This window comes from Carettochelys insculpta, chromosome 29 (genome assembly GCF_033958435.1).
Source record: "Carettochelys insculpta isolate YL-2023 chromosome 29, ASM3395843v1, whole genome shotgun sequence".
NCBI lineage: Eukaryota > Metazoa > Chordata > Testudines > Carettochelyidae > Carettochelys > Carettochelys insculpta.
The window spans coordinates 4,433,985-4,460,128 of record NC_134165.1 but is presented as its reverse complement, the minus strand read 5'-3'; the positions used below and the strand labels follow the sequence as shown (position 1 = coordinate 4,460,128).

Genomic DNA, 26,144 nt, shown 5'->3' with positions numbered 1-26,144 from the left:
ACGGGCATGATGGGTCAGTATCCCCCCAGGCACTAGGGTGCAAATGACCTCTAAGCAGCAGGCTAGCCCAAGGATTGAACATAAGGGCTGGGTCTACATGAGCCCCTTCCTTTCGGAAGGGGCATGTTAATGAGCGCATCTGAAAGATGCTAGTGAGGCACTGCCATGAATATGCACCCTAACAGCGGATATGAAGAAGGGGCTTTCAAAACCTGGGGGGTTCTTTCGGAAGGTCCCCGTCTCCACGGGCGGTGTGCGATTCGAAAAGCCTCACTTTCGAACTTCCATGGCTGCCATCATGCTAATGAGTCACTGCATATTCATGGCAGTGCCTCACTAGCATCTTCTGAACCCGCTCATTAACATGCCCCTGCTGAAAGGAAGGGGCTCGTGTAGACACAGGGAAAGAGGATTAAGTGGAGCACAGGCTGAGGAAGAGTTTTGTAGTGATGTTCTTTTTCCAACAGTATCAGAGAGGTAGCCGTGTTAGTCTGCAGCTGCGAGAACAGCATCTGATGAAGCAGGTCTCTGCCCACGAAAGCTTATGCTCCAAAATATCTGTTAGTCTATAAGGTGCCACAGGACTTCTTGTTGTTCTCTTTCCAATAATGCAGCTCATGGCCTGGGCACACATCAGTGGCTGGGGCCTACACTGGCCTTGATCCCTGCTACAGCACTAAGATATTGATTGAACCATGAGACGAAAGTCTAGTAACCTCTGCAAAGCCCAGGAAGGAATCTACGATGCAGGGTAGACTCTTCCCCCACAAAGCACCCACAGTCTGCAGGTAGGACACAGGACTCTACAAGTAGCTGCAGTGGGGCAGGCTGCTGGTAGAGGCAAGACCTGGGGCTAAATCAGGGGTGAGCAAAGCGGGAGGGCGTGAAGTTTCAATAGCACCATTGGCGACTATGTGTCAGGCTCATCCATCTCATTAAAAATGGAGAAATATGTTACAGTTTATACGTCACATTTATAAACCCATTAATAAAGTTTTTACATTCAACATACTTATTTTCTTACTCATGAGGAAAGGAAGTTTTTTTCCATCTGACCATAACCAAAATTTCTGTCAGTTCTGATTACCTTATACAGGTGTGGGGCGGTGATGAAATTGGCAAGGTGAAAAGAGGGGCCCAATGTAAAAAGTTTGCTCACCCCTTGGCTTAATGAACCTCGGGTCCAATCCACTCTGGTGACTCCTGTGCACCACAGCAGCACACTCAACCTTTCCAGGCCACTGAAGTCTTTTCAGGAATCTAATTTGTCTTGTCTTCCCCCAACTGCACCTCACTTAAAACCCACCTGCTTACAAAAGCAGATATAAAAATGCAGAAGTGTCCAGTCATTGAAAATTTTCTATTTTGTATTTTTACCACATAATAGTAAAATAAATGACTGGACTATAAATATTATACTAATATCTCAGCGGATAATATATAGAGCAATATAAACAAGTCGTGATACAGGATGAACCTTTCTAATCCAGAACTCTCTTGTCTGGCAACATCTGTAATCCGGCATGATTCTAATTAGCCAGATGACCACTTATCAAGGGTGTGGCCAAGTTTCCTGTAGTCCCATAAAGTTTGTTTACAGCCACCATACCTGACTGTCCATGTCCTGTGCTGGTATTTAGCTCTAATTTGCCCCTAAATGTCTTCTAAGAGCCCAGTCAGCAGTAGCAGTGTTGGTAATACTGCTAGACAATATTGGTCTCCTCCGTTCCGACAAATTCTCTTGTCTGGCACCGGTCAGGTCCTGAGGGTGCCAGGTGAGAGAGGTTCAACCTGTATGAAATTTGAGTGTGCACTGAATTCGCTAGTGTTTTTTATGTAGCCTGTTGTGAAATCAGGCAAATAGTGAAATGAGTGCACAGCCTGGAAGACTTGTGCCTAACCCCAGGGTTACATATATCCCTGCTTGAGAACTACTGCTCCTTAGCGCATTTGTGGACAGTAGACAGCTGTAGTTCATAAGCCAGGCAGCCCCCTCACTGCTGCTTCACTAGCCCTTCCACAACCTTGCACCCCGGAGAAAGGTTGTGGCTCAGCTAAACTTTATGGAACATATATGCTTCTATGCACAACTGGGCTGTGCTGCATTTCAAGCTATTTGCATAGCTTTATTCATCCCAGCCCTAGCACAGAGAGAGGAACTGAAAGAGAACTGCCCTGAGTGATGCTAAGAGCGAGAGGGTGACTCAAGCAGAAAAGGGTCTGTTCATTCAGCAGCAGTCCACCTAAGCCCATGGTCCCTAGCAAGGAGGAATGGACCAGAAGGAGCTGTATGGGAACTGGCTGTGCCCTCCAGCATCACCAGGGAGGAGAGTGGTGACACCAACAGGTAAAGACTAAGACGGGGTGAGCAAATGTTTTGTGGAGGGCCACACTCTTTGTCCCTGCAATTAGCAGCCCCCCCCACCTCCCCCCGCCGTCTAATATAATCTGAACTGATGGAAATTTCAGTTATATTCATATAAAAATACATTTTGGCATGTGTAAGAAAATATGTCTGTAGAATGTCAAAAGTTTATTAATTGGTATATAAATGAGAATACACAGACATAAAAACAACTGTATTTCAACATTTTCAATGAGATGGATGAGCCTGAGACCCAGCAACTGACCACGCTGTGCTCCCCGCACCTGAAATTTCACACACGCGCACCCCAAGGGAGCTGGCCACCCTTTTTGCTCACCCCTGGACTAAGTGAGTAGAAACAGGGGCCCATCTGTGGCCAGGCTTCTAAGGGGCAGTTGTGTAAACATGCATGGCTGTCTGAACTGTGCATTGTGGAGGTGAGTAAAGAGCATGTCCCTGTGGATGTGTGTGCTTTGTGGGCAGATGTATGTGTGGGAGCCCCGTTTGATGTGGAGTGCATGTGTACAGGGGTATGTAATGTGCTTTGTGTACAGGGTAGTGTGCATACACACAGGCTGTTGTAGGTAGCAAGTTTTTTGTCTGTGGGTGAATCATAGAATCATAGAACAATAGAGCTGGAAGAGACTTAAAAAAGCCATTGAGTCCAGCCCCCTGCCCTAAGCAGGACCAAACCCATCAGATCAGCCCAGCCAGGTTTTTGTCAAGGCCGAGACTTAAACACCTCCAGGGATGGAGACTCCACTACTTCCCTGGTAGACCGTTCCAATGCTTCACCACCCTCCTCATGAAAAAGATTTCCTAATGTTCAACCTGGACCTTCCCAACTGCAACTTGAGACCATTGTTCCGTGTTCAGCCATCTGTGACCACTGTGAACAGCCTCTCTCCAGCCTCTTTGCAGCCTCCCTTCAGTAAGTTGAAGGCTGTTATCAAGTCCCCTCTCAGTCTTCTCTTCTGCAGTCCCAATTCCCTCAACCCTTCTTCATAAGTAATATGCTCCAGCCCCTAACTATTTTGGTCGCCCTCCGCTGGACCCTCTCCAGTGTATCCACATCCTTCCTATAATTGGGTCCCAGAATTGGACACAGTACTCCAGATGCGGCCTCACCAAAGCCAAATAAAGAGGAATAATCACTTCTCTGGATCTACTGGCAACGCTCCTCTTGATGCATCCTAATATGCCATGAGCCTTCTTGGCTACAATGGCACAGTGTTGACCCATGTCCAGCTTCTCGTCCATTACAACGCCCAGGTCCTTTTCTGCAAAACTACTACCGAGCCAGTCGGTCCCCAGCTTGTAACAATGCTTGGGATTCTTTCTGCCCTTGTGCAGGACTCTGCATTTGTCCTTATTGAACCTCATCAGATTTCTTGCAGCCCAGCCTTCCAATTTGTCTAAATCACTCTGGACCCTATCCCTGCCCTCCAGTGTATCTACCTCTCCCCCTAGCTTAGTGTCATCCACAAACTTGCTGAGGGTGCAATCCAACCTCTCATCCAGGTCATTGATAAATATGTTGAACGGAACAAGACCCAGAACCAAACGCTGGGGCACTCCACTAGAAACCGACCGCCATCCCGGCATCGAGCTGTTGATCACTGTCCATTTCACTCTTCCCTCATAGCTCACGTTTAATCATTCTTGTTGCTCTTCTCTGGATCTTCTCCAATTTCTCCACATCTTTCTTCAAATGTGGTGACCAGAACTGGACACAATACTCTAATCAGTGCTGAGTAGAGTGGAAGCATGACTTCTCATGTCTTGCTCACAACACTCCTGTTAATGCACCTCAGAATCTTGTTTGCTTTCTTTGCAACAACATCGCACTGTTGACTCGTATTTAGCTTGGGGTCCAGTATGAACCCTGAATCTGTGTCTTCAGTAGACCTTCCTAGACAACAAGAAGTCTTATGGCACCTTATAGACTAACAGATATTTTGGAGCATAAGCTTTCATGGGCAAAGACCTGCTTCATCAGATGCATGAGTGGCAGGGTGGTTTCAGAGAGGTATTTAAAGACAGTTGCTTCCCATTCTATATGTATGAAGCTGATTGTTCCTTCCTAAGTGGAGCACTTTGTGGAATGTCCTTATTAAACTTTATCCTGTTTACCTCAGGCCATTTATCCAGTTTGTCCAGATCATCTTGAATTATGACCTTATCCTTCAAAGTGGTTGCAACCCTTCCCAGCTTGGGATCATCTGCAAACTTAATAAGTGTACTCTCTATGCCAATATCTGAATTGTTGATGAAGATATTGAATAGAACTCATCCCAAAACAAATCCCTGCGGAACCCCACTTGTTATGCCCTTCAAGCATGACTGCAAACCATTAATAACTACTCTGTGAGAATGGTTATCCAGCCAGTTAGGCACCCACCTTATAGTTGTATCTAAGTTGTATTTGCTTAGTTTATTGATAAGAAGATCATGTGAGACCATGTCAAATGCCTTACTAAAGTCTGGGTATACCACATCCACCACCTCTCCCTTACAAGACTTACTATCCTGTCAAAAAAAGCAATCGGATTGGTCTGGCATGATTTGTTCTTTACAAATCCATGCTGGCTGTTACCTGTCACCTTATTTTCTTCCATGTTTGCAGATGAATTCCTTAATTATTTGTTCCACTATCTTTCCTGGTACAGAAGGTAAACTGACTGGTCTGTAGTTTCCTGGATTTTTATTTTTTCCCTTTTTATAGATGGGCATGATGTTTGCCTTTTTCCAGTCTTCTAGAATCAGTCCTGACTTCCAGGACTTTTCAAAGATGATAGCTAAAGACTCAGAAACTTCCTCTATTGCTCCTTAAGTATTTTAGGATGCATTTCATCAGGCCCTGGTGATTTGCAGACATTTAATTTTTGTAAGTAATTTTTAACTTGTGCTTCTTTTTTTTTTATTTTATCCTCTTAGCCTACCCCCTTTCCCACGAGCATACATTATGTTAGGTGTTTCTGCATCTGCCTTCCTGGTGAAGACCAAAACTAAGAGGTCATTAAGCACCTCTGCCATTTCCAAGTTTCCTGATATTGGTTCTCCCTCCTTGCTGAATAGTGGGCGTATGTCATGTCAGGATATGTCATGTCCAGGGCCCTAGGACAGATCTAAGAAGTCATTGAAAGCCAGACAGGGTCTGACTGTACTGGGTGATTGCACATTGTTTTAACCACTTCTGGGAGGAGCATAACTAACACCTGACCTTGCAGCAGAGATGGTGTCGCAAAGGAGAGCAAAACTTCCACAGCCACACCCATCTCTGACAAAGTCACATCCTTCCTCTCTCTGTCCTTGTCACTTAGGATCTCCATGCCCAAAGCAAATGCTTCTGAACAAATCTGTTTCCATTTTGGAAAGCACCAAGCTTTTCAAAGGGCAGTTATTATGGGGACCTTCCTGCTACGTGACGTCCACCAACCTCTGCAGGAGATGACACTAACTGAATTCAGCGCTCTGCCACCATTGGATAGTTTGGGACAGAGCTAGATACCCAGCTAGCATTATTCTAGACGTGTCTGTCCTAGAAATGTTCGTTGTTTTAACTACACACTGATATTGCTAAAGTGGAAAACCCCAACATCATGATTGCAGTGATACTGGTATAAAAAATCTTTATCCTGACATAGAAGAGGCCTTTCAACCATTATAAACGCATCTACACTAAGGGTATGTCTTCACTACGTGGAAGATTGACCAGGACAGGGTGGATCGTCCCAGGTTTGATGTTGCACACCTAGTGGGGGATGCAAGAAATTGAACTATCTGGGGTCGACAGAGTAGCAGTTTGCAGTCTGGACTCCTCAATATCACGAGGAGTAAGGGAGGTGGATGGGAGAGTTTCTCCCATCTACCTCCCTCTGTGGGCCAGGTAAGACAATTGTAGATAAGTCAATTCTAGCTACGCAATTGCTGTAGCTAGAATTGCATATCTACAATTGAATTTAATTTACTCAAATTGGGGTAAAACCCCCCACATCTTTAAGTGCCATAGTTTTACTAACTTTTCCACTGCGGAACAGCCCTTGGTGTAGCTCTCTTGAGCCGTGTCTACACGTGCACGCTACTTCGAAGTAGCGGCACTAACTTCGAAATAGCGCCCGTCACGGCTACACGTGGCAAGCGCTATTTTGAAGTTGAAATCGACGTTAGGCGGTGAGACGTCGAAGCCGCTAACCCCACGAGGGGATGAGAATAGCGCCCTACTTCAACGTTCAACGTCGAAGTAGGGCACGTGTAGACGATCCGTGTCCCGCAACATCGAAATAGTGGGGTCTGCCATGGCGGCCATCAGCTGAGGGGTTGCGAGACGCTCTCTCTCCAGCCCCTGAGGGGCTCTATGGTCACCGTGTGCAGCAGCCCTTAGCCCAGGGCTTCTGGCTGCTGCTGCGGCAGCTGGAGATCCATGCTGCATGCACAGGGTCTGCAACCAGTTGTCGGCTCTGTGAATCTTGTGTTGTATAGTGCAACTGTGTCTGGGAGGGGCCCTTTAAGGGAGCGGCTTGCTGTTGAGTCTGCCCTGTGACCCTGTCTGCAGCTGTTCCTGGCACCCTTATTTCGATGTGTGCTACTTTGGCGTGTAGACGTTCCCTTGCAGCGCCTATTTCGATGTGGTGCTGCCCAACGTCGAAGTTGAACGTTGACGTTGCCAGCCCTAGAGGATGTGTAGACGTTATTCATCGAAATAGACTATTTCGATGTCGCTACATCGAAATAAGCTATTTCGCTGTAGCGTGCACGTGTAGACGTAGCCTTGGAGTCAATAAACCAGACCCCTGTTGGTGTAAATCTGCTGTCCCTCCAGTAACTGCTGATTTACACCTGCTGAGAGTCCAGCCCATAATTTTTAACAGACTTTTTCTATGATGAATTTCCATTTTTTTTTTTGTTCTTTCCATGAGCGGTTTCTTTTTCTGTCCTAACTACATGTTATCCAAAATGGTTTGCAGAGTAGCTCCTTAGCCTGCAAGATCATTTACATATTTTTAAATCCGAGGACACATGGCCTTATGCCCTTTCCCTGACTCCATAACTGTATCTCCCTGGATCAGGTGTCTCATAGCAAAGGTTCATGCTTAAAGAGTCAAACCTTGCTTATCAGTGCTGCTTCAGATTGATATTGCCAAAGAGCAGCTGCAGCGAAGATGATCTGGTTTCACCCTCTTGATTGCACCAGAATCTGAGAGGCAGCCAGCATTAGATCCTCCAGTGGTATCCTCTGGAACGGGGGTGCACAAAGTGGGGAGAGGGCCCCCTTTGGGGTCGCATGAAATTCCATAAGGGGGGGTGCAGCTCGATCAGCTGCTGGGTCTTAGGCTCATCCATCTCACTAAAATTTCTGAAATACGTTACTATTTTTATGTCTCTGTATTCACATTTATATACCCATTAATAATGTTTTTATATTTTACATTTTCTCGCATGTGCTGAAAAGGTGGTGTTTGTTTGTTTTTCATGTGAACACAATCAAAATTTCCATCAGTTTGGATTACGTAGGTTGGGGAGGCCCCTGCTAATTGCAGGGATGAAAAGTAAGACCTGACATAAAGAGTTTGCTCAGTCCTTCTCTGGAGAACTGTCACTTTCTCCAAACATCGACCCTTCTCTTTCCTTGTTTGCAGGGGTTTACTACTTATCAGGGAGACCAGCAAACACAAGTCATTTCAGATCTGGTGAGTCCATATTGTTTCCTCCTCATGTTCCTTGGATTGGGCTTTCTGCATCTGGGCCAGTGCAGCATCTTGGGATGTAGCATGGGCCAAGTGACCCTTGATGAGATTCCAGTATAGAGATGACTCCATGCCCAGCTTTGCTGGTAATTTATGTGTAACCTTGAACAACTCTCCTCCTCTGTCTTTTTGCACTAGTTTCCTCAACTGTGAAATGGGTATCATAACTTCAACCTACCTTCAAACAGGCGCTTTCAGATTTGTGCATAAAGGGTCCGACTCTCCTGTCTACCACACCTCTGTTATTATTTACATTATAACAGGGTAACTGCCTACAGGCAGGCTCAAACCTAGGACCTCTGGAACTTAATGCAGGAGCCTCTACACTATGAGCTAAAAGTCACCTTCCTCTCAGCTAAGGCGAGAGCTACTTTTTTTCTTACTAAATGGTCTCAATGCCACTACCACTATGTCTACACTAGCCCCAGAACTCAAAAGGAGCATGATAATGAACCTAAAGGAAAGATGCTAATGATGGGCTGCCATGAATATGCAGCGCCTCATCAGCATAATGGCAGCCACGGCTCTTCGAAAGTGCCACTTTTGATCGCGCGCAGCTTGTCTACATGGGGTCCTTTTCAAAAGGACCCTGCACACTTTGAAATCCCCTTACTCCTATTTGGTTATTCAAATAAGGAGATTTCGATGTCAAAGGACCCCATGTAGACGAGCAGCACACGATCGAAAGCGGCACTTCTGAAGAGCCACGGCTGCCATTATGCTAACGAGGTGTTGCATATTCATGGCAGCCCCTCATTAGCATCTTTCCATTAGGTTCCTTATCATGCCCCTTTTGACTTCTGGGGCTAGTGTAGACATAGCCTACATGGGACAGTGAACCACACTGCTAGGTGTGTGGGTTAAATACCTCCCCTAGCTGAGGACTCAAAGACCCAAGACTCAAAGACCACCTTGAAAGCCTGGATGAGCCCCAACTTTTAACTGGCCACAGGCAAACTCGAACCTCAGACGTCTGTACAGGAGCCTCTATCGTTCAGCTCAAACTGTGTGGCTTGGCTAAGGCTGTAGAGGAGACTCATTCTTTCTCTCAGTAAGCCTTCCATTGTCCTGGGCATTTCACAGCCACGTGATCAGAGATTGTCAGCTCTTCAGGGCAGGGAGTGTCCAACTTTATAAGTAAGGCAAAGGATGCGACAAGACAGAGACAGGAAAGTGACTTGCTCAAGGTCTCATGGTGGGTCAGTGGCAGAGCAACAAATGGCATCCAGCACTTCTTAGTCCTCGACTAGTGTTCTATCTAGTAGCCCACTTTGGCTTTGCTCTGTAAATCAGCCAACTTGTCTTAAATGCAGGAGTTTTTCAAAATTTGCATCAATATAAGGAAGAAAAGAATAAGGCTCCACAAGATGAGACTAATATCATCATCATTGTCATCATCATCATCATCCAAGGGGTGAAGAGGGCAATTGGTGAAATCTCACTGAAGGTGTTCTGTGGTTCCAAGTGTAACCCTTCTATTAATGCCAGGTGCCTGCCAGAAGGGCCGGGTTCAACTCCTGTGGGGTTTTCCTGTCAAGGACACAACCAACCGGCTCGAGCCCCCACCTAGTGGCCTGGGACAATTTCACCCCCGTGCTGGGTGCCTGTAAGGCGGCTCTCCCCCTATCGCAAGCACAGAGTCTGAGATAGAAATGGCTTGTTTAATGACCGTAACCTACCCCAAGGTTACAGTGACAGATGCAGTATATCTAAGCAAAGACGAGACAAACCCCCTTTACCCAGATACCATCCATACCATCTCTTGCTGGGTCTCTTGGCCCTTTACCCCACACACACAGTTACAGGGTGTACCTTCTGCAGTGCAGTCCCAAACCCAAAGCCTACAGATACATCACCAGGGCAATACTAGCTGTCCACTTGTCTGCAGCCTCCCCTTGCTGCCACCAGCCATCTGCTGGTCACTGTCATCCACAGCCACTCCTACCAGTCCACTACTGCTCCTACTGGCCACCTGCCCATCCTAACCCCACTACTTAGGATCACCCTAAGGCAAAACCCTGTGAGTTCAGCTCTGTGTGGGCTCAGCTGCTACTCTGTGTATCTCTAGTAGGTAGTTTCACAAACACCCAAGTAGCCAGCTCTACCTTTCAACAGGTGGAGAGGGTTAGTTAAGCCACATTTATAGCTATATGACCAAGGCACAAACAGGGCCAAAGCAGCCAACAAACTGACCCAACCACTACCCCTTCCTCCTTACTTACAATGCTTTAAACCAGGGAGCCCTGTGTAATCAATGTCTTATGCAGCTATGGCGACTGCCCTGTCCCCCACAACAACCCAGAGCATTGGTGAGATCTCACTACTCCCACATTAAGTGTCAGCTTAAATTGTGATTTTACAACTACATGTTTACAATAGACCAAATCTCATGGCTTACTTGCTACCCATTAGGCTTTGCCTGAAAAGGTATCACACATGCACACCTTTGCATTCTCATGCAAATGATCACTGGGAGACACACTCCTCCCAGCCTCAGTATCACACCTGCCGCCCTTTGCATTCTCATGCAGATGACCTCCGGGAGACACATTCCTCCCAGCCTTCCGCAGCATTGCATTCCTGCTGCCACATTCCCTACACGAAGCTACTGAGAGATAAATGCTGGGGATGCGGAATCGCCTATGGATGCTCTCAGATGCAAATTATTTGCTCTAATCTAAATATATTAGCACATTAGGCCACATTCTCAACAGATGCAAACAAAAACTATGCTCATTTTAGACCGTCTGAGGATTTGTCCCAGATTTCTAATTACTGCCTTGGGATTAATTCTTCTCATTTACTTAGATTCACCTGATAGTTTTTCCAATGAGGATTATGATGATGTGTCCATGTCTGAGTTGGGAGATCATATGCAGCAAAGGCTGTCAGCCCACGAAGAAAATGCAGATGTAGTGAGTCAGAGGAACAAGGGAGGCACAGGTAAAAACCTTTATCTTCTTCTTCTGTTCGCTCCCTAGACTGAACTGATTTCTTGTGAATTCTCTGGGGACTCTCAAGAGATGAGTTTGGGCCCATAACTACATGTGGAGTTACACTCCCAGCTGTGATCCGGTCTGTATATTTGATTGGGGGTAAACTGATACTTCCTCCACTGCCTTCACTTTCCTTCCTGTTTGCAGGGGTTTACTCGCTAGCCGGGAAACCAGCATTTTCAAGTCTCCCAAGGACAGGTTAGTTGGAGCTCCTCCAGTTCTCCTGTCCCTTGAATGCTGCTGCCTGCATTGTTCTGGGTAATTGGATTCAGGTGGGCCAGGAAGCACCCATCAGATGGGAATGATTTTTGGTTGCTGTAGACCTGGAATCTCTCTGCCTAAGGCTGCTTCTGCATATGCCACCACCTGTCAGAAGTGGCATGGTAATGAGGCAATTTGAAACAGGCTAAAGAGGCACTAATGTGCATATTCAGCACCTCATTAGCATAACAGTGGCTGGACAAATTTCGAAGTGCAGACTTCGAATTGCAGATTGACAGTGTAGATGGGGGCAGCTTCAAAATAAGCCGCCCACTTCAACGTTCCCTTACTCCGATCTAGTTTTGTGGGAGTCAGGGAATGTTGAAGTGGGCACTTATTTCAAATCTGTCCCTATCTTCATTATCAATCTGCAATTCAAAGTCTGCACTTTGAAATTTGTGTGGCTGCCACTACGCTAATGAGGCACTGAATGTGCGCGTTAGCTCCTCATTACCATACCACCTCCCGTCAGGGGTGGTATGTGTACAAGCAGCCTAAGTGGTTTATCCATATCTGACCACTTTTCTCATAAACTTAATGGCATTAGCACAGTCCTTAGTGGCCTTCATGAAGACTCTACCATGTCTTCCGTTTGGTCTGGATCGGGACTGGTGCCCTAGGGTAGGCCTACACGACAAAGCTGTTTCAAAATAATTTTGTGAGCATCTACACAACACAACTGCTATTTTGAAGTAATTTTGAAATAGTGGTTGGCTTAATTCAAAATAGATAAAGCTCATTCCACAAGGAATACCACCTATTTTCAAACAGCTATTTCAAAGAAGCAGCTGTGTAGACAGGGGTTACAGCCTATTTCACAATAAGCCATAGTACATCCAAAGGCTATATTTCGAAATAGGCTCTGTTGTGTGTAGACGCTCTGTTTTGAAATAGCTGAGGGCTGTTTTAAAATGCATTTTGTGTGTAGCAGTGTTGTTTTGAAATAAGCTATTCCGGAAAATCTCTTCCAGAATAGCATATTTTGAAATAACTTTGCTGTGTAGACATACCCCTAAAGTCCTCATATTCATTTTCCACAGCCAACCCCCTACCTAAAGCCATATTGCCTTTGAGGTGAGAGGTCCTCTGTTCTCTTCCCCAGCTGTTCAGCCCTCTGCTCTAACTGTGAGACTCCTCAAAGCAGTGGAGAGAACTAAGGAGTCCAGATGCCAAACCTTAGCCTCTAGGCACTGCTCTTCTCTCAGGGGGCAGGAAAGAATGCAGGAGACTTGACTTCTGTGCCCATCTTTGCTCTGACCTCTAGACTGACCCACTTTCCATTATTCATTTAAAAGAGACAGCCATCCTCATCTTCAGGGCAAGCCTACATGCTTCTAAAATGTTTATATAACCTGAGTCATCCTTTACCATAAAGAACCTGGGTGAAACCCTGTCTTGGGGTAAACGATTTTGGCATCCTTTTGTTAGAAGATGCTGAGAGTCCAGGAAGTTACCCACAGAGATCTAACTGATGCTGCTTTCCACAGCTGACCTCATTCCTGACTCCAAGCAAGGAATAGGCTACAGACCGAAGTCCTTAGTGACACTGTATATCTTGATGGGGATTTGCTTTGCAATGTGGGCGGTCCTCCTCTCATTGGCCGTGGTGAAGTGTAAGTCTTGGTGCACGTAGGTATGGACACCCAGGTGGGTGGGTTATTCTCATCCCTGAATTTGAATATCGGTGCCAGGAAAGGCAGACCATGGGGCACTAGGGGAGAGCACTGCAGAAAAGCAATTAACAGAAAAAATGCATTGCTCCCACACAACTACCCACGCCATGGACTGATTTCAGTGACAGTGGTGCAAAACAGCCCCAACATTCACACACATCTATTGTGCTAATGCTAGAGGATACATGCATGCATGCACGCGCACACACACACACACACACTGATTTCAGTTCCACTCATGATAAAAGACCCCACCCCCAATATACACACCAATCTCAGTAACACTGGTGCAATAGTTCCACACTCTGCATCTTGAATCTGTTATACTAGTGTACATCAAGAGTAACTCCACTAAAGTCATGCCCCTGTGAGCCTTGTTTTATGTTTTCCTGAGCCCTGTCCTTACCGGATGTTATTTTACACTCATCTCACACTGGTGTTAATAACTGCACACGGCTCAGGGCAGCAGGAGCTCAAGCTCCACCCACACGTATAACACTGTGTTATCAGTGCATGTTAAATGGACTCTTATTATTATGGAACATGGCGATGGGGAAGTCAAACCAACAACTCCAGACAGACGCCTGTTCCAATGATTCACCCATCAGGCCCTCTTCAAGAGAAAACTTATTGTCATTTCCTCCCTCTGTGTTGTTGCTGTTCTTATTGCAGGTTGAACCTCTCTAATCCAGAACTCTCTTGGCTGTCAAAGTCCATAATCCGGCACAATGTTAGTTAGCTGCATGGCCACTTATCACAGATTCCTGTGGTTCCATAAAGTTTGTTTCCAGCCACCAGTCCTGGCTCTCAATGTTCTGTGCTGTTATTTACCTGCAATTTACCCTTAAATGTCTAAGAGCCCAGTAAGCAGTGGAATTGTTGGTAGTGTGCTAGACCAGTGATTCCCAACCTTTTCACTAGTGCAGACCTGCAATCACCCCCAAACCATTGGCAGACACCCATCAAAGCCAATTCTAGCTGCTATGTACACTTCATTCAGTGAGAAAGAAAACCACAACATAGATTTTTGGAAAGGAATTAATAACATTATTGGGGAATATGTTAATATTTTTAAATTATCAATTGTAACTTTGCAATTGATTTAATAATTATTCTATTAATTTATTTAATCTATTTTTCATGTACCCCCTGCAATACCCTGGTGTACCCCCAGGGCTCTGCAGACCCCAGGTTGGGAACCACTGTGCTGGACAATATTGACCTCCTGTTGTCTGGCAAACTCTCTCATTTGGCACTGGTCAGGTCCCAAGGGTGCCAGACAAGAGAGGTTCAACCTGTATTACTTTTACTACAATAGCTCCCACAGAACCAGACCAAGCTCAGGGCCACATTATGCCAAGCACCATATGGGAATGTAGCAGCAAAAGGCAGTCTTGGGCCTTTCAGTACGCCTACACGGGGAAAGAAGAAATACAATCCATGGCAGCAGTCATCTCAGACCATGATCATTTGACTTTGGCTTGTGGGGCTGAAAGCAGCAGTGCAGATATTTGAGCTTGGGTTGGAGCTGGGCTCTAGGCCTTTCCCCCTTCACTGGATTTCAAACCCAGGTCCCAGACCAAGCCTGAATGGCTACACTGCTAGTTTTAACCCTGCAGCATGAGACCTGCGAGCCTAGCCAGTTGAGTTGGGGTCTGAGAATGGCTGTCGTGGGCCTATTTTTTGACGGTGGGGCTAACAGCCACTGTGGGCCCAGGGCAAGGTGGAGGGGGGCAGATCCCTGCCCCTGGAAGGGGGTGGGGCCAAGGGCTGAAGATGCAGGGCCCAGGGTAATCAGTCCTCCGCACCGCTCAAATGGTGATGCTGCTCCCCACCCCTTCCTTCGGAGTTGCCCGGAGCATTAGAGCTGAGCTGCTTGGCACTTCAAAGGGGCACAAATCTCCAGCTGCCGCTACTTTGATAGTGGCAGCAGCCCGAGTACCAGGCTCCTTTAAAATGCCGGGTCCCGGGCAACTGTCCCTTTTGCCCTGCCTCTGTCAGTGGGTCTGTGTGTAGACATGTCCTCAGAAAAGCAATGGGTGGGAGAGACTCCTGTCAATGCAGTCCAGTCCTGCACCAGAAATCCTGAACACAGGGATCAAATACTGTCCTTGGTTACACTGATGTAAATCTGGTATAACTCCACTGGACTAGATCCTCAGCTGTATAAACCAATACCGTCCGACTGACTTAAAGGAACAAGCCAACTTCTCACTTTTGGGTGGTTGGAGGAAATTTCTATTGGAGGCAGGTTATTACCAGTGTATCTTACAGACAGGGTACTAGACAAGAAGAGATACCTGATTTGAGCCAGTATGGGAATTCCTAGCTAGCTGAGGACCTGGACTGTTTATCTGAGTATGAATGGAAAAGCCATATTCTTTCATTTCCTTTTTAGACTCGGAGATGTCAGAGGAGTTAAAAGTATTAAACTATAACTACTCGGAAACACTAATGAACGGTAGGTTCTGGGACTCTAGCCAGCACAAAGTAGGTATTTCTGGTTAACAGTGGAAAGTTCTGGGACTGAATTAGGTGTGGATGGGTCAATTTAGTGATGCAAGCCCTTTGAGGAATCTTTGGTCCATCTTCAGCTCCACACACCCAAGGATCTCAAAGCTTTTTTGAAAATAATAATAAAAAAAAAAGCCAAACAAACCATCCACTAGGTCTGATTCTCCTTCCACTTATATCAAGGAAAGAACCATTGACATCAACAGAGCTACTTCTGCTTGACACCAGAATTTCACCTTTGGACCTGATTCAGGCACACTGTTGACACCAATGGAATCAGTCCAGGGGCCAAGTGGTGCAAATGAGACCAGGATCAGATCCACTGAGTTAAATGGAGTTACTCCTGATTTACACTGCATAGTATGAGAAGAGAATCAGATGGGGAAACTGACACTTCAAGAGGCAAAGGACTAATAACAATAAAGGAATTAAGGAGCTGGTTCTTAATGAGGAAGGCTGCCTCTCATAAAGATTTAAGCCTAGTTTCTCAGGGTACATCTACACTTACTAGAAGATCAACCTGGTCAGGGTTGATCTTTTGGGGCTCAATTTCAAATGCTGAAATTGAACTATCTGAGCTTGTCAGTTGACCTTGGTACTCCTCATTGTTGCAAGGAGCAAGGGAGCTTGATAGGAAAGTTTCTCCCATTGACCTTCAGTGAGGACGGCCAGATAAGTTGATCATAGATATGTCAATTCCAGCCACACAATTGCTGTAGTTGGAATTGCTTATCTGCAATCATCTTTAACGTCTAGTGTAGACCTGCCCTCAGCTCTAAATGGAGCTGAAACTGAAATTCAATTATTACTTGCATTACACAAAAGCAGACACATGCATTAGGCACATGGAGAAAGACAGCCCTTGCCTGCACCATCTAAATAGGCAAGACAGACACAGGGCAAGAAAGAAAAAGAGATTTTCCCAATGTCACAGCAATAGAACCTAGATTACTAGCACAGCACTTAATCTTCCTATTGCTTCACATGAGACTTTGCATTTTTCAGTACTGCAAGACCTGACTGATGCACAAAAGGAGCGCGAGAGAATCCACAGGGACATGAATAAAAGCTACAAGGAACTGTGGGACATCACAGGTGAGAGTACATCAGACACGTTTTCATCTCTGCTCTTTTCCCATGATCTGATCCTCATACCAGTGAAAACTGTGTTATCAATTTTATCCCAGAAAGCGTCAAAAGCTGATGAATGAGGGTCAGTATCTGCTTTTCCTTATCCAATGTAAATTATTTGGCACTGGTGAGGCCACATCTGGAGTACTGGGTCTAATTCTGGGCCCCCCAGTACAGAAAGCATGTGAATGCATTGGACAGAGTTCAGCAGAGGATAATCAAAATGATTAGGGGCTGGAGCACATGACCTACACAGAGAGGATGAAGGATTTGCGCTTATTTAGTTTGCAGAGAGACAGGCAGTTTGATAGTAGCCTTCAGCTTCCCGAAGTGGGGTTCTAAAGAGAATGCAGAGAGGCTGTTCTCTGTAGTGAGGGATGGTAGAACAATGGTCTCAAGTTACAGTGGGGGCAGTCTAGGTTGTATGCTAGTGTAACACCAACAGACCCAGGTTGCCAGCACCAGAGACAGAACCTGCAAGTATAAGGTCTAAAGCCCTGCACTCTACCACATGAACTAAAAGCCAGCTGGCTCTCAGCTGAGGCTGTAGAGCAGAGACTTCACTCACCCCAGATGAGGTCTCAGTGCCTCTGGGTACTACACTAGGAAAAAAAACTATTTCATTAGGGCTATGTCTACACCACAGTGATATTTCAAAAGAAGATTTTCCAGAAGATCTCTTCCAAAAAAACTTCTTTCAAAAGAGCGTGTCCACGCACAAAAAAGCAAACTGAAAAAGCGATCTGCTCTTTCAACAGAGAGTGTCCATACAGCCTTCGCTCTTTAGAAAGAACAGGCCAGGGAGTGAAAAATCCACCACCATAGGGACTGCTCTTTTGGAAAAAGGGCCCACAGAACGTCTACACATGTTTTTTTTTTTAAAGAGCTTTCAGAAGGAAGCATTCTTCCTGCTCCAGGAGCAGAAGATGGCTTGTGGAAGAAGAGCCATGTTCGTTCAATCTCAGATCGAAAGAGGAAATTTTGTGTGTGGATGTGCTGCATGTTCTTTCAAAAGAGGGCCTGATTTTCTGAAAGAATTTGCTAGTGTAGACATGGCCTAGGAGGATGGTGGAGCACTGGCATGCTTCACCTTGAGAGGTGGTGGAATCTGTATCCCTAGAGCTTTTCAAGTCCCAGCTTGACATAGTCCTGTCTGGGATGATTCAGCTGGGGTTGATCCTGCTTTAGGCAGGGTGCTGGCCTAGATGACCTCCTGAGGTCTGTGATTCTATGAAATCCAGAGTGACTCAAGAGAAGAATATTGAGTCACTTGGAGCTTATGGCAATGTGAATAACAGCAAAGTTTGGGGAAAGGAGGATTCTAAGAGAACCAGAATCCAACCCCAAAAAAGATTTACAGGTCAGAATGGCTCATAGAAACAAACTGAAAGACAGTACAATTTCTGAAACACGTATGACACATTCCCAGGGAGCAACCCCACTAAATAAGCAAAAAGCCCCTTTCTTCATGAGCCAGAGCTTCCAACAGGTAATGCAGGGCTGTCTTTATTTCTGCCTTACAGAGTCCATCTGCAGTGCTCTCCCAGAGTCTATAAAATGCACGGCTGGCTGGGAGAAGTTCCAGAAAGCCTGCTATTACTTTTCAAATAAGACAAAAAACTGGAAAGATGCAATGCAGTTCTGTATGGATGAAAAGTCTCACCTGGTTAGCATCAATGATGATGAGGAACAGGTAAGCCCCCGCCCCCCCCCCCCCAACTTGGTTTGCTACGGTGCCATTCTGGGTGGAAAGAGCAAGGCATAAATATCAAACCCCCACTCTCAGCTTAGTCCGTGTCAATCCAGGGTAATGCCAGTAAATTCTATGGGATTTCACAAGTTTGCATTGAATGGTCTTAAATTGCTGGCCTGGAGGCAACTGCCTCCCTTTTCCCCACTCTCCACATGAGTGGCCTTTCCCTTGCCCCATTGGGAGCTCCCAAACTCATATGTCCTAAGGCAGGGAAAAATCATTCAGAAGGCTGTGTCTTGCAATCAATAGATAGCAGGTAGCTTTACAAGTGAAGAACTGCTGGCAGCCTATGCGGATGGGTGCATTAAAACTGTACAGACTGAGCGCTCTGTTTCACCATGCCCGTCCCCAGAGCAGGGATGGGCAACCAGCAATAGTGGGTGGCCTCAGAAGTGGCCCTCTTTCACCTCTGTGAGCTGCAACAGCCTTTGGCCCAATGGTATTCCACCAGTGGCCCCATGCCGCCCTCCCCAATGCCTCTTGCACACTGGAGAACCAGAGCCCATTACGTCCTTGCTTCTCCTCTGCCCCCCAGCACTTTTGCAGTGTGCAAACTGCCTGATTCACACTCCATACCCACTCCTCCACCAACCTCCCTGAGTGAGAACACTGCAGACAGCTGATTCATGGTGTTCCAGCTCTGGGAAGGTCAGGGAGGAGTGGGGACAGAAAGCAAATTAGGTGCTTCACAGCTCCCCCAAAAGTGCTGGGGTGGGGGCAAAGGGGAATGCATAGGAAGTATGGGGCTCCAGTGTGGTGCATGAGAAGTGCCTAGGAAAGGGAGGCAGAAAGGGGTCCCACAGGTTGTAGGTGGAGCCTCAGTGGGTTGCATATGGCCCATGGGCCACAGGTTGCCCACCTCTACCCAAGAGTCATGACGTTGACCTTCTTCATATTAAATTCTTTTCCATTCTAGGCTTTTTTGTGTGCCCATAAGAAAACAGACAGGACATACTGGTTGGGACTGAGCGATGCAATCAAGGAAGGAAAGTGGCAGTGGGTAGACAATACCTCATATTCTACCAGGTAAGCCCCTTCTCAGGCAAATCCTTTAATCTGAAAATTAGTCCTGTTACGCAGGAATTTTAAAGCCATCACCATGTCTATTTTGCCTCTTAGGGTATGTCTACACAGCAGCATTATACCAAAATAAGCTCTTCTGGAGGAGATATTCTGGAATATCTTTTTAGCTTATTTTGAAATAGTGCAGTTACACCATTCGAAACAGAATGTCCACACACAAGAGAGCCAGTTTTAAAACAGAGCCATGGAACGCACGATAGCTTATTTCAAAAAGGGTCTATTCTCTTTCTAGAGAGTCCCTATATTGCAATAGCTTTTTTGAAATAGGCGCTATTCCTTCTGGAAGGAGGTTCACCTATTCTGAAATAAACCAGCTGCTATTTTGAAATAGCAATTGAGTTGTGTAGATGCTAGCATAGTTATTTTGAAATAACTTTGCTGTGCAGACATACCCTTAGGGACCTGAGCAGGATAGGCTCAGAACAGGTATGGACTATGGGCAGCTGGGATGCAGAAATGGGACTGGAATCTTTGCATGGGAGGACACTTTTACCTGAGTTTTGTGTCAATAATAAGTACCCCAGAGAAGAATTCTTTTTTCTGCCACAATGGTACAACCCATGCAGAAGCCAGGCATGCTGCTTCCTTCTGCTGGTCCTTGCCAATATGCCTCATTTTGGCCCTGGAGAGAAACTGCTCTAGTGTGAGAAGGGAGCTCCACTTGCATGGTTTATCACATGCTTGGCCTCTCTGCCTGATGGTCAATGTATTTTTGCCAATTAGGGAGTGAATGAGTTTCTCTCAACATTCAGTGTTGGTGGAAAACAATCTCTCCCATACCTGTGGTCCTGAGATAGACTATTCTGCCCTCTTGCTAAAGGTTGTACTTCAGGTGTTTCATGGGTGACCTTGTTTACTGATTCTGGTGGGTTTTAGTTGGCAGCTTCAAGCGGGAATGTTATGTTGCTATTTGGAGTACCTGTACCAAATATGTCCAGTGCTTCCTTCTGATTCTGATGGAAATGAGTTGCAGATTGTTCATTTTTCAGATATTTTTATTGGTGGTGAACTTTTTTTTTTCAACCAGAGCATGGAAGCTTTCGTAGGCAAATTTTCAAAGATGTCAAAGAACAAATCATGTCAAGCCAACCTGATACCTTTCTTTGATAGGATACCAAGACTTGTGAATAAGGGGGAAGTGGTAGATGTGATATACCTATGCTTTAGTAGAGTATTCTACATGGTCTCACATGACCTTATCAATAAACTAGGGAAGTGCAACCTAGGTGGGGCTACTATAAGGTGGGTGCATAACTGGCTGGTCAGCCATTCTCAGAGAGTGTTTATTAATGGTTCACACTCATATTAGAAGGGCATAACAAGTGGGGTTCCCCAGGCAGCAGCTTTGGGACTGCTTCTGTTCAATATTTTCATCAGTAATTTAGATGTAGGCAAAGTTTGTAGATGATACCAAGCTGGGAGGGGTTGCAGGTGCTTTGACTGATAAAGTCATAATTCGAAAAGAACTAGACACACTGGCAAAATGGTGTGAGATAAATAGGATGAAGTTTAATAACAACAAATGCAAAGTACTCCACTTAGAAAGGAACAATGATTTTCACACATACAAAATGGGAAGTGACTATGACAGAGTACTGCAGAAAGGGATCTAGGGATCATAGAGGACCACAAGCTAAATATGCGTCAACAGTGTGACATTATTGCAAAAAAGCAAATATGATTCTGGGAAGCATTAACAGGAGTGTAGCATTATCAAGAAGTAATTCTTCCATTCTACTCTGTGCTGATTAGAGTAATTGGAGTATTCTGGGCACCACATTTCAAGAAAGATGTGGAGGAACTGGAGACAGTCCAGAGAAGAACAACAAAAATTATTAAAGGTCTAGAAAAAATGACCTATGTGGGAAGACTGAAAGAACTGGGTTTGTTTAGTTTGGAAAAGAGGTGACTGAGAGGAGACATGACAGCAGTTTTCAAGTAACTAAAAGGTTTTACAAGGAGGAGGGAGAAAAGTTGTTCTCCTCGACCGCAGCCGCTAGGACAAGAAGCAGTGGGCTTAAATTGCAGGAAGGGCAGTGTAGGTTGGACATAAGGGAAAACTTCCTAACTATTAGGGTGGTTAAGCACTGTTATAAATTGCCTAGGGAGGTTTTGGACTCTCCATCAGTGGAGCTATTAAAGAGCAGGCTAGAAAAACATCTGTCAGGGGTGGTCTAGATGGTGTTTGGTCCTGCCAAGAAGGCAGGGAACTGGATTTGACCTCTTGAGGCCCCTTCCAGTTCTATGATTCTAGGGATGGTTGAGATGGTGCCTGCTCCTGCTGTGAGGGCAGGGTATGTGCCTGATGAACTCTCCAAGTCCCTTACAGTTCTAGTAGTCTCTGATCCTATGAGCACTACTCCCTTGAGGGTTTGTATCACTATGAAATGAGATGGTTTTTTCTCTCGTTTGAAGCACTTCTTGCCTGCACATATCAACCTGCTCTCTCTGATGCTTCAGATTTCAAGTATACTGTCCATTTCATGACGTGTGAGATTACTGATGTTTGGAACATTGTTCTCACAATACAATTAGCCAATTTGGTAGGCCACCATCAAATTTGTGGGGGTGCCGACCTTATTCCAAGGGATTTGAAAAGAGAAAGTGAGCCGATCCGCTAATTATCTAAGGTGTTTGTACACAAATGCAAGAAGCCTGGGAAGCAAACAGGAAGAATTAGAGGCCCTGGCACAGACAAAGAAGTAGGAGGGGATTGGAATAATGGAGGCTTGGTAGGATGACTCGCATAACTGGACCACTGCCATGGAAGGGTATAAACTGTTCAGGAAGGACAGACAGGGGAGAAAAGGAGGAGGAGCTGTGATGTATGGGAGAGAACAGTATGATTGCTCAAAGCTGCAGTGTGTGAAGGGAGAAAAGCCAAGTGAGAGTCTTTGGGTTAAGTTTAGAGGCAGAAGCAACAGAGGCGATGTTGTGGTTGATGTCTGCTATAGACCACCAGATTAGGAAGATGACATGGATGAGGATTTCTTCAGGCAACTATGAAAAGCTTCCAGATCACAGGCCCTGGATCTCATGGGAGACTTTAATCACCCTGACATTTGTTGAGAGACCAATAAAGCAGCACACAGACAATCCAGGAAGTTTTTGGAGAATGCTGGGGATAATTTCCTGGTACAAGTGCTGAAGTAACCAACCAGAGGCCAGGCACAGCTTGACCTGCTGCTCACAAACAGGGAAGAGCTAGTAGGCGAAATGGAAGTGGGTGACAACACAGACTGCAGCGATCATGAGATGGCAGATTTTAGGATTCTGACAAAAGAAAGGTGAGCAGTAAAATACAGACCCTTGATTTCAGAAGAGCTGACTTCAGCTCCCTGAAAGAATTGATAGGCAGGATCCCCTGGGAAGCTAATATGCAGGATAAAGGAGTTCAGGAGAACTGGCAGTATTTTAAAGAAGTCTTATTGAAAGCACAGGACAAAAACATCCCAATGCACAGTAAAAGAAGCAAATATGGTAGGCAACCAGCTTGGTGTACCCGGGAAATCCTTAGTGAGCTTAAACTCAGAAAGGGATGCATATAAGAAGTGGAACCTTGACAGATGACTAAGGAGGAGTATAAATATATGGGTGGAGAATGCAGGGGAGTAATCAGGAATGCGAAAGCGCAGTTGGAACTGCAGCTAACAAGGAATGTGAAGGGTGACAAGAAGGGCTTCTATGGGCATGTTAACAATAAGAAGGTGATCAGAGAGCGTGTGAGGCCCTTACTTTATGAGGGAAGTAACTTGGTGACAGATGATGTGGGAAAGGCTGAAGTACTCAAGGCTTTTTTTGCCCCAGCCTTCATGGACAAGATCAGCTCCCAGCCTACAGCACTAAGCAATGCAGTATGGGAAGGAGGTGGGCAGCCCTCAGTGGGGAAAGACCAGGTTAAGAGCTACTTAGGAAAGCTAGATGTGCACAGATTCATGGGTCCAGATTTAATGCATCCAAGGGTACTGAGAGAATTGGAAGATGTCATTGCGGAGCATTTGGCTATTAGCTGTGAAAACTTGTGGAGATTGGGAGAGGTCCTGGATGACTGGAAAAAGGCAAATGCAGTGCCCGTCTTTAGAACAGGAAAGAAGGACAATCCGGGGAACCTCAGTCGCTGAAAAAAATCATGGAGGGGATCCTCAAGGAATCCATTTTGAAGCACTCGGAAGAGGAGAAAGTGATCAAGAGTAGTTAGCACGGATTCACTAAGGGCAAGTCATGCCTGACCAATCAGATTAGCTTCTGAGATAAGGTAACTGGCTCTGTGGACATGGGGAAGTCAGTGGTTGTGATATACCTTGATTTTAGCAAAGTTTCTGATAACAGTGTCCCACAACATTCTTGCCCATAAGTTAGGGAAGTATGGATTGGATACATGGACTGTAAGTTGGATAGAAAGCGGGCTTAATGGACAGGCCCAGTGGGTTTTGGTCAATGGCTTGATGTCTGGTAAGTGGTTGGTTTCGAGTGGAGCACACCAAGGATTGGTTCTAGGGCCAGTATTGTTCAACATCTCTATTAATGAGCTAGGTGAGGGGATGGATTGCAGCCTCAGCAAATTTGCAGATGACGTTAAGCTAAGGGGTCAGATAGATACATTAGAGGGTAGGGATAGGGTCCAGAATGACCTAGACGAATTGGAGGATTGGGCCAAAAGAAATCTGATGAGGTTCAACAAGGACAAGTGCAGAGTCCTGCACTTGGGACAGAAGAATCCCAAGCATTGTTACAAGCTGGGGACCAACTGGCTAAGTAGCAGTGAAGCAGAAAAGGAACTGGGAATAACAGTGGATGAGAAGCTGGGTATGAGACGACAGTGTGCCCTTGTAGCCAAGAAGGCTAATATCATATTGGGTTACATTAGGAGAAGCGTTTCCAGCAGATCTAGAAAAGTTATTATTCCCATTTATTTGGCACTGGTGAGGCCACATCTGGAGTACTGCATCGCCCCCACCCCCGGTATAGAAAGGATGTGGATGCACTGGATAGCGTTCAGCAGAGGACAACAAAAATGATTGAGGGTCTGGAGCACATGACCTATGAGGAGAGGCTGAGCGATTTGGGCTTATTTAGTTTGCAAAAGAGAAGACTGAGGGGCAATTTGATTGCAGCCTTCAACTTCCTGAAAGGCAGCTCTAAAGAGGATGGGGAGAGGCTGTTCTCAGTGGTGACAGATGGCAGAACAAGGAGCAGTGGTCTGAAGTTACAGAGGGAGAGGTGTGAGTTGGATATTAGGAAAAACTATTTCATCAGCAGGGTGGTGAAGCTCTGGAATGTGTAAGAGGAATCTTCATCCCTAGAGGTTTTTAAGTCCCAGCTTGACATAGTCCCAGCTGGGATGACTCAGTTGGGGTTGAGCCTGCTTTAGGCAGGGGCCTGGACTAGTAGACCTCCTGAGGTCCCTTCCAGCCCAAGAATTCTATGATGTTATGATGTACATCAGCTGACTGACAATGTTTATTTGTTTTTCATGGCAGCTTTTGGAAAAGAGGTGAACCAGCCAACAAGGGTGACCAAGACTGCGCCACCTTGAATCCCTCTGGGACTTGGAGTGCATACATGTGCTCCATGGACTATTACTGGGTTTGTGAAAAGAATTGGATCTGCTGACCCACTTCTCCCACATGCTCTGGTTATGGATAGAGCACAAGTCCCAGTGTTCCTTCGGCACCTGCTCACTCCAGCTCTCACAATATCTGACCTGCAGATGCCATTTCTCCTGATTTTTAACAGTGCTTTCCCAACTTCTGGATGTTAGTTAGGGATTATAAATTCAGGGGTCCAAATGATCCTTCAAAAGTAGCAGTGTTCCACCTTCAGCCCTGCTTACTTCCAGTCTCAAATTATTGACTTGAATGACTGTGAATGATATGAATGAATGTGGTAAGCATGAGTTTGGTGTGGCTTGATATGTCTGAACTGGCTAAAGGATTTTGGGAGCAGGATTCCCTTAGCATCAGATAGTTGGTATGGAAATTTACGGAGAGTGTTGAAATTGCACTTAATGGTCAATCAAAGGCTCTCTTCACACGTGTAGTTCAACATAAAACTTTGGAATATACCAGCCAATGGCTAGTTCATTGAGGAAAGATAATAGGAAAATACACAATCAGTGAGTTTGGCACAAGCTGACCCAGATCAAAATGACCCTTTTGGATGGCATCACGCTAAGAGTTCAAGGTAATGACTGATGAGATGGAAAACGCTGACTGATCTTTCCTCTCTTTTATGCAGTCTCTTCTAAAATATTTATTAGAAACACCAATATCATGCCCAGAAGGCATATTTCCGGGACATGTGACTCCTTCGAGAACAAGTTATAAATGCCCTGCACAGTAAATTAATTAGTTCCCCAATTAACTGCTGAAAGCGTCCACGATGCTGTAAGACAGAAGGTGTCATGGTAGACAACACCCTACTACAAGGGACTTTTGTATGACTTTTGAACCAGAGGACCTCAGAATAACCAGGACTTTGCTTTGGGGACATTTGATAGACCAAGAGAAGAGTACATCTAGGAGTAGTAGCTATACCTGCTTTGTTTGCCCTTCAGGATACTATGTAAGGCCAATGTAGTTACTAAGTGTTTGTGCTTGGGGAATTTGAGGCACACTGCCG

General features: G+C 45.6%; 1 protein-coding gene across 1 annotated transcript; it reads left to right on the top strand.

Moving 5' to 3' along the window:
• Positions 1-2,271: 2,271 nt before the first annotated feature.
• Positions 2,272-26,144, top strand: LOC142003340 (C-type lectin domain family 17, member A-like). The gene is made up of 10 exons (XM_074980219.1): positions 2,272-2,347; positions 8,005-8,055; positions 10,921-11,055; positions 11,256-11,306; positions 12,857-12,982; positions 15,441-15,503; positions 16,562-16,651; positions 18,211-18,380; positions 19,357-19,466; positions 25,004-26,144. The coding sequence occupies exons 1-10, from the start codon at positions 2,272-2,274 to the stop codon at positions 25,134-25,136; spliced, it is 1,005 nt and encodes a 334-aa protein (XP_074836320.1). The 3' UTR covers positions 25,137-26,144.